At 39.8% G+C, this 9,292-nt stretch overlaps 1 protein-coding gene across 1 annotated transcript; it reads left to right on the top strand.

Moving 5' to 3' along the window:
- Nucleotides 1-354: 354 nt before the first annotated feature.
- Nucleotides 355-5,762, top strand: LOC149008410 (glutamyl-tRNA(Gln) amidotransferase subunit B, chloroplastic/mitochondrial-like; the record flags this gene model as incomplete). The annotated part of the gene is given in 5 exon segments (XM_089164790.1): nucleotides 355-1,455; nucleotides 1,776-1,985; nucleotides 5,008-5,148; nucleotides 5,237-5,440; nucleotides 5,565-5,762. Coding segments are annotated over 5 exon segments (1,377 nt in total), but the record flags the coding sequence as incomplete, so codon positions are not given.
- Between the last annotated feature and the right edge of the window lie 3,530 nt (nucleotides 5,763-9,292).

Below are 9,292 nucleotides of genomic sequence, written 5' to 3'. Positions count from 1 at the left end.
GGTCATATAAACGATAATTTGTTCTTACATTGACTTTTTCTATAGCACAGGGGAGGTATATGCAAAGTCTCAATTTTTTTATATTTAAAAAATAACATAGACCAAACCTCAGGTCCATATGAAAATTACCTTCTTTTTCTTTTCATGAACGACTTTAGTATTAATTTGTCCTTACATTGACTTTTTCTATAGCACAGGGGAGGCATATGCAAAGTCTCAATTTCTTTGTATTTAAAAAATAACATAGACCAAAACTCAGGTCCATATGAAAATTACCTTCTATTTTCCTTTTCATGCATGACTTTAGTATTCTTTATTCTGATATTGCTGGACTCTGAACCAAGTCGCGAATATGAGTTGCGACGTTGCGAATTACGGTTTGAATCTGGCAAATTTCTTTCTTTTACAATTGTTTTCGGAACAGGGCCGCTCTCTTGTCCACTCGAGGGCAATCGCTGCTAGCCTGCTACTGCTACAATGTTTTCCGGCTGCCAATTGAAGATGATGTCGTAGTTGCACTCAGCGTTTCCTGACACTACAAGTCTACAACCTTAGCTTGCCTTCACCTTGTTGGGTCTGCTGGTTTGTAACGTTTTACACTGGTGGTAATTCTAGAGACTCCACAGAAGAGGATCGATCCTTGTGACGGCCTGACCGATACTGTGACCAGAAATCTTGGGATTTACCTACGAAATCAGAAAGCAGAAATCTTGTGGTTGTATGGGTACTCATGTTTAAAATTTAATGATACATTTATTTTTCATTTACATTTGCAGTCATTGAAGCTTGGTGGACGCATCTGTCTGCTAGTTCTGAATTCTGGCAAATTAGATGGCTTCTGCTTGTTTTAGAGTGATTAGACCATACACTTTCTTCCTTCACCGGTCTGGGATTCGTGTTAGAAAAAATGGTGCCTTCTTTTGCACTATGGATGGTGTGGAAGCCACAACAACTACACGTAAAATCCAGCAATCTGTGAAGGCATTATCTCGCCATACCCAAACCAAAACTGAGAAAATCTCAAAGGATTATGAATCAGTCATTGGTATAGAAACCCATGTACAGCTGTCCTGTCTTACTAAGGCCTTTTGTAGGTGTCCTTATTTTTTTGGGTCCAAACCAAACACCCATGTTTGCCCTATTTGCATGGGCCTCCCTGGTGCTTTGCCAGTTTTGAACTTAAAAGTCATTGAGTTAGCTGTAAAAGTGGGTCTTGCGCTCAACAGTAGACTTTCGATGAACTCAAAATTTGATAGGAAACAATACTTCTACCCAGATCTTCCTAAGGGCTACCAGATATCTCAGTTTGATGTTCCAATTGCTATGGGTGGTTTCATTGAGTTGGATCTTCCCACCGAGTATGGTGGAGGGCACAGGAGGTTTGGGATTACCAGGGTTCATATTGAAGAAGATGCAGGGAAGTTGCTTCATTCAGGAACTGATAGCCACTCCCAGGTAATGCTGCATTACTTCCTTGGTTTTCATCAGTATCATTTACTTTGGGAGAGTGACGTGATTTACTGTCTTTCCTTGTTATTGTTTCTGTATTTCTTCCCCCTTTTCATGTTTTGCTACGGGATTATGGTTTGTCTGGTTTACTTGTAACCCCAGATTAGGGAATAGATTTTCTTAACCTTGCTTATAAAAAATGTATGGCTCTTAGCTTATAATTTGGCTTTTTAAATATTTGAAACAGGAAAAATCTGATTGATCAAATTATTTTTTCTTTTCAGTTGGATAGTGTTTGATTTATGGGCTTGTTGAACATTCTATAGGTTGACCTGAACAGAGCGGGGGTACCTTTGCTTGAGATTGTGTCTGAGCCTGATATCAGAAGTGGTCTTGAGGCTGCAGAATATGCAGCAGAGATACAGAGGTTGGTTCGGTATTTGGGAGTGAGCAATGGAAATATGGCAGAAGGTTCACTGCGCTGTGACGTAAATATCTCTGTTCGGCCCATTGGGCAATCAGAGTTTGGGACTAAGGTAACATTACTAAACTTAGTTTCAAGATTTAATTTTTGTTTTCTAAGCAAGAGTTAAACTCGGATATATGAACTATATTCTTGTGGAATTGGGATCCCAATTTCATTCCTACCTTCTTTCTAATGTAAACCCAATTTTAGGGTTTGTTAACCAGGACCCTCTTTAATAAGAACCAGCACTCACTAGGGTTTATGGAGGCTTCGGCTATGGGTTTTAGGGGTTATAAGGCTGCTAGGATTGTGATTTCAGGTCTGAAATTAAATAGGAGTTCAACTTAGATTTGGAAATTCCAGTCCTTGGCCAATTGGGACTCAGTTAGGGTTAGGGTTTTGGGAATGGGTTTCAGTTAGGGTCTAGGATGGGCCTAGGATTGCTGTTCAAACCTGCTGTGATTGAGTTACAGACCTGAAACAAAGTGATGTTTGAGGTTTAGGTTCAAAATTGGAATCCTAATGCAGCTGGTATTGGGTTAGGGCTTTGGAATTTTCGGCCAGTGGGCTCTGACTTTGCTGGTTTTATGTTTCAGATTTAGGACTAAGGGTTTTGGAAAGGTTAATGGGGTTTGGAAGGTTTGTCTTAGGCTTTAATGAAGCTTCTAAAACTTCTGCAGTTCAAGGAAGATGATGAAATGCAGGTTTTTGTTAAACTTCGGAATAAGGCTGAATTGGGGGAGATAAATTAGGACTAGGTTCTATAGGCTTAGGGTGATCCTAACAAGGGTATAATGGGTGGTTTTGGGGCTGTGGTTGGGGGAATCCTTGTGGGGTTAGGACTGAAAACGTGGGAAGAAGAAAAGGGAGGAAAAGAACTACTGTGGTTAGGGTTTGGGTTGGGGAATGGCTGCAACTATAGGGGATGGTGTGTGGTGTCTTAACTTACTTGAATTGAGGTAAGCTTGCTTGAATTCTGCAGATGAGCTTGAAGATGATGATGAAGGAATCTCAAAACTGGAAAGAGCACTCTATTCCAGCCGCAGGGTTCCAAGGGGAATCCCACGACTTTTCCAAAGCCAAATTCTCAAACTCTAATCAATTCATTAATCTAGAGAAATGCTATTTATAGCCTGAAACAAATGACTTGGACTCTAATAAGGAAACCTGGCTGCTAAGCAACCCAAACTACTAGACTAGCACCTAAAAATTAGGACTACTTACTAGGAAATAACTCTTTCCTAATTTACAATTCAAAGACTCTTAATAGAAGGAAACAACACTTACCTAATCACTTAAACTCCAATTTAGAAAATAAAACAAAAATAAAAAATCAGAATTAATTCTGAACTAACCCTACTAAATAGACTTGATTCTAGGGGAGAAAATGAACATTTTGCCCCTTGGTCAGATTCGCCCCCTTTTGTTTGGGCCTTATTTCGGATGGGCTTGGGCCCCTTCTAGGCTCTTTTGGGGCTGCCTGGGGGCTGGATACATCACTTTCTTTTCTCATGGTCAATTTATTTTACAGGGAAAAGATTTTGTCTGGTGGGTTGTTTAGATTTGTGCTTTACAATTTCAAAGTAGCACTGATTGTTGGCTGTTAAACGTTGAGGGTGTAGGGAACAGGGAGCCGTACAGTGTCAAAATAACCATTAGGGGGGGGGGGGACAAAAAGGACAAGGACAAGTGGCAGTGCCTATTGGGGAGCAGCCACTCTCATGTTGGCCTATGTGGAAAGGGGGTTTGTTAGGATTCATGGGGCTATATTAGGGAGTAGGAGGTAAAGGGAAAGGGCGGATTGAATTAGTGTCTTTTGGGGCAATCTTGCTTGTGGGGGGTGAAAGACCCTTGGTTGGGGCATATTGAAGGGTGCATCCAGGTGATGGTAAGGTCATTGTAATGGAGTCTTGCTTTGAGTTAAATGCATTGGTCCTTAACATTTCATCTTCAACCTTCGTATGCTATTCGGTTGCTGTGTGTGTGAGTTTGGGTGAGTTCATTAATATTGGGGTTACGTGTGTGGCTGAAGGTTGCTGCCAAGACCTGGTGTTCGATTGAAGTTCATAGCCATTTAACTTAGGGATTGATTGAAGGCATTGATAGTTGAGAATATTACCTAAATAACCTTGCTGTCAACTGCAGAGTCTTAAGACTATTGAGAGGGCTTAATTATCTTTATACATCCTATTCCCTTGTCTGAAGTTCCTTGGAGTTTCTCTTGATCTGCTGTTGTTGCTGGACTGTTAAGATGAACCCACTGCACCTTCAAGCTACTTGAGTTGTTGCTGCTTGTTCTACTCGAACCAGGTTGGTAACTGAGTTTTAGTTGAAACCATCTTCTCTTCCTCTCCATGCAGAAACCATCTTCTCTTCCTCTCCATGCAGAAACCCTGTTGGGTTCTGAGGGCCTCTTCTACATTCCACTTACTTGCAGTCTATCTGTTTCTCTATTTCATCTTTCAATTATGTGACCGACACACACTACTTTCTCTTTTCAATCAGCTCACTAACTTAGCATCTGACCATCACTTCGATATCTAATTTGCAGCATAGTCTTACCTCCACAGACCTCCAACCAATACAAGTTTGGAGCCAATCAGTTGGTTGGCTTGTGCTACAACACGAACTGGTTTCTGTTTTGGTTATTTGTCCCATATCTTCCAATCCAACTGGTGTAATCAAATGAAACTTGCAGCTGTGGTTCTTTACCATACAAGCTTCATATGAACCAAGGTAGATCGGAATTTTGGCGGCTGGTTTGGTTCAGACCGTAACTTCTATTTTTCGTCTATGTTTCTAGTTCCCTGATTTTTGGGTTATCTGGGGCAAGTTATCCTTGATCTTAGCTTAACATAATCTGGTTATATGATTTATCTGACAAGAATTATAAGTTGATTGGTAAATGGGCTAAATGAAAGCAGGGTTAAGTTCTTGTGGTAGACAAGCAATGCTTTGAATGCTTTCCAACTTATTTTATTTATTATAATTGAGGGTATCCATATCTTTTCTGATAGGTGCTTACCTTCTTGTGAATTTGTAGCATTCTTATTTGTTAGTTGATCTGTTACATATATTTTTGGTTCTGGCAGGTTGAGATAAAGAACATAAATTCATTTTCGTCAATAAATCGGGCAATTGATTTTGAGATCTCCAGGCAGGTAGACCTCCATGGTCAAGGAGTTGGAGATCAAATTATTCAGGAAACTCGACTATGGGAGGAGGGGACTCAGGTTTGATTACTTATTTGATCATTCAAAGGACAAATAAATCTTTCTAGTTTCGTGACTAGTTTTGTTCATGGACTTTTGCTTTATTTAGAGAACAATTTCAATGAGGAAAAAGGAAGGGCTTTCTGATTATCGATATTTTCCTGAGCCGGATCTTCCAGAAGTTATTCTCAATGAAGAATACATCAACTCAATTTTTGCTTCTTTACCTGAACTGCCAGAAATGAAGCGCAGACGATATGAAAAAATGGGTCTCAGCATGCAGGATGTACTTTTTCTTGCTAATGACAAACTTGTAAGTCCTTTATTAAAAGTGTCAAGTATTAAAAGCAGGACATGTATTTACTTCTATTTAAAATGAAGATCATATTTGTGATCGTATGTGTTCCTACTTTAACTTCTTTAAGGAAATGGTTCAGGTGGCAGATTTTTTTGATGCAGCTATTGAAAAGGGTGCTGATGTGAAGCTGGCTGCCAACTGGATAATGGGCGACATTGCTGGCTATCTGAACAATGAAAAGTTGTCGATAAATGAGATAAAACTTACACCCGAGGAGCTGGCTGAACTAATATCTTCCATTAAAGGCGGGACCATAAGTGGAAAGATAGGGAAAGAGGTGAATCTCTGTCTTTGTTTCTTAGTTTGCATTTTGAAACTTAAAACCAACTTGTGGACTATCTTCAGGTCTTTTCTGTGTGCAGTACCCTTCTACCATTATGAACAATCTATTTTTTGTCCCATTTTATTAAATTTGGAAAACATGCATCAACAACATCATTATAGGCTATAGACTCTGAAAAGTCCACGATTTAGTTGGTTTAGTGCTAGAACTGAGGAAATAAAGAATGTATTAGCAACTCCCCCCCCCCCCCCCAAAGGCCTTGCATGACATCCATTCATTCTCCGGCTCTCTCTCTCTCTCTCTCCATTAACCCCCATTATCTCTCTACTTCCACAAATGGACTAACCCTATTATCTTACAAACCCCACCCCATTAAGCCATCTCTCTACCTCCGTTACCAATTGCATGCTGCTCTATCATTACATTTTTTTTAGCTGATGCCTTCAGTGACCTAGTTGTCATAAACCTCATTTTGCCTGTAACAACTTACCTATTGACCTGAATTACAAATCCCCATTTTCCTTCGGTTACAAACTGATTCCATACCTTAGAACCCTGTCCTGATTCAAGTTGTCAAGGCGTTGCCTAGGTGTCCTGGCCCTTCTTTTGGTCAAAGGGTTTTTGGTGTTGTCCTGTCGCTTTGCTTGGTTGCTTGGTGTTGCCTTGCTTTTGGTTGCCCTCTATCACCTCGACTCATCTCACCTTGTTGCCTTGACAACTATGGTCCTAATCGCCTTGTTGTGTATCCTGCTAATATATATATAAAGGCCCGTAGGTAGACAGAATGTATGACCATTTCTGGATCTTTTAAGGCATCTTTGCCAGCATCCAATGTCCCCATGTGTGACATGCGTACAAGGGACAATAAGACATCAGGGAGCCTTTGTGACGGGGAAGAACCGTGCATTAATTTGGAATATTCAGGAGCTTCTCCCTGACATCCGCCCAAAGGAGTACCGTCAGCAGTCAAACCATACCTCATCTCAGGGAGATGAATGACTGGGGATGAAAGCACTGAATGGGATAGCCCTCGTTCAGTTCGAGACTGAGCGCTAATAAGGGAGTTTCCACTCATTAGTTAAATTAACTTCCTTCTCAATTGGTTTATTTGTGGTGCGTCAGGTAGGCAGCCGGCAGTATACTATATCCGGCCAATCTCCTTTGGCTAGACCCTCTTTAACTTTTTGACTTTCATTTACCTTTTCTTACATCATGTCTTTTAATACTGATCTTGTTTGTAGACATAAGATTAGATTTGCATCTTGGAACATCAGATCTTTGATGGGTAAGGGCATGGAGTTGATTGATATTATGTGTAGAAGAAACTCAAGAAAGATTAATGTTGCTTGCATTCAAGAAACAAGATGGAAGGGTCAGAATGCCAAGGCTGAAGGCTCTAGATGACTTAAAACATTGGTACTTGGGAAATGAAAGTGGGAGAAGGGAAGTAGGAATAGTTGTGGACTAAGGCCTTGAGAGTGAAGTAGTAAATGTTAAAGATTGGTGATAAGATCATCTCTTTTAGACTTGTCTTAGGCATTGAGGTTATCAACATTGTTAGTACATATGCGCTGCAGTCAGGATTGGAGGAGAGTATTGAAATACATTTTTGGGAATGGATGGATGATTTAACCTTAGGCTTCAGTATAGTAGGAAGTGACCTTAAGGACATATGGGCAGAGATAACACAGGCATTGAGGAGGTGCATGGAGGGTATGGAATTAGTGAGAGGAACAAAGAGGGGACCTCAATATTAGATTTGCTGTAGCTTTTGACCTGTGCATTGCAAATATTTTCTTTAAAAAGAGGATTGAACATCTCATTACATTCAAAAGTGGGCAGCATGTGAGCTGAATAGACTTCATCGTAACTAGAAGGTCTCATGGATTTTATGTAAGGACTGCAAAGTTATACCAGGGGAGAGCTTATCTAAGCAGCATGGAGTAGTAGTAGCCTTGGTATGCCCATGGGACAAGGAAAAACAAGAAGGTGAATTAGGCTAGCCCTAAGATAAGATGGGGGCGACGACAAGGAGCTTTGCTAGAATCTTTTATTGATAAGATGGCTCTACACTGAAAGTGGAATTTGGAAGGAGATCTCAATGAAATTTGGACTTAGTTAACAACTTGCATAAGAAGGATTGTAGGATTGCTAAGGAAGTCCTTGGGACTTCAAAAGGTATAAGTCTTTCCCCAGAGACATGGTAGTGGAATGATGTTCAAGTAATAATTAAGGCTAAGAAGGAACATTTTAGGATATGGCATATAACGTGAGATGTTGAGGATAAAGAAGATATTTTATAATTAGAAACAAAGCAAGAAAGTGTGTGGGAAAAGCAAGAGCAAAAACATACAATAACCTGTATTGAAAAACTTAACACTAAGGCTGGTGTTGCGTTGTACTCGCAAGCGCACGATGTTGCCTAAGTAATATAATGATAAGAGGGATATTGGTCCCATGAGGATCACATGAGCCAATTACGTACTAACTTCTTTAACACTTATAATTATCTAGTCAATTAAATTACTGAAAATTAATTGGAATCAATCTACTGATTATGCTAACGAAACACGAATCAAATCAATTAATGGAAAATACTAGAGCCTCGACTTCACCAAACATGTCATGAACTATTGATTCCCCACTTCACACAGTCAATTTACTCTCTACCTTTGATGATAGGATTCCCAAAATTAGTTCACCTCAACATTTACGCATGAGGGTCCCTACTCCCTAACACATCAGATCCCTTCTACCTTTTATGCATAGAAGATCAATCTAATATGTTGCATGAAATCGATTAATGGAATCCAATAACAATATTGAATAAAACACCTAACCTATTACGCATTAGATGTAATTGACCATTCTTCAATCCCTAAGTCTAGTATGCATTCTTCATTGATACATGTATGAAAACATACCACAAATTCATGAATGGTGATCAAGCATTCAGACTTTAAGCACAAAATTGAAGAAAACAAAAAAATTGAGGTTTAATTGCATGAAGGAGAAGATCAATAAAGATTGAATGGATCCATCTACACTCTAGTAAAAGAAATTAGAACATAATGGAAGAAGAAGAAGAAGAGAAGTCAAATAGGGGAACATCACTCTTGCTTAGGTGAAGAAGAGAAGCTCCCCAGCAGCTTGCGCTTCCTTCCTCTCCATGATCCAGCAGCAGCTCCAAAATTTGTCATCCAATTCTTTCTTTAAAAATCTTCCCCCTCTGGTGGAATATATCCCCTTTATATACAGACTACCTTGGTTTCGTAGATTAAATTGGAAAGGATTCCTTTAGCTGATAGGATACAAATTGGTGTTACAAACTTTCCTAATTTAACTCAACTATGGAAATACTTGGTTAGCAAGAAACTCTGTAGCACATGGAAGCTTGGTAGAATCTTTCCTTAGATAAATCAAACTCAATCTTGTCTTTGACTGGCAGTCAAACCCTAGTAGCACAGGGTTATTGGGCTAGTGGGACGTCTCCTGGCTTGGACAAACTAGCCTGGTACTCCTCT

Source organism: Hakea prostrata, chromosome 8 (genome assembly GCF_041222555.1).
Source record: "Hakea prostrata isolate BN-2017 chromosome 8, UWA_Hpros_2, whole genome shotgun sequence".
Taxonomy (NCBI): domain Eukaryota; kingdom Viridiplantae; phylum Streptophyta; class Magnoliopsida; order Proteales; family Proteaceae; genus Hakea; species Hakea prostrata.
This window is presented reverse-complemented; position numbering and strand designations above follow the sequence as displayed.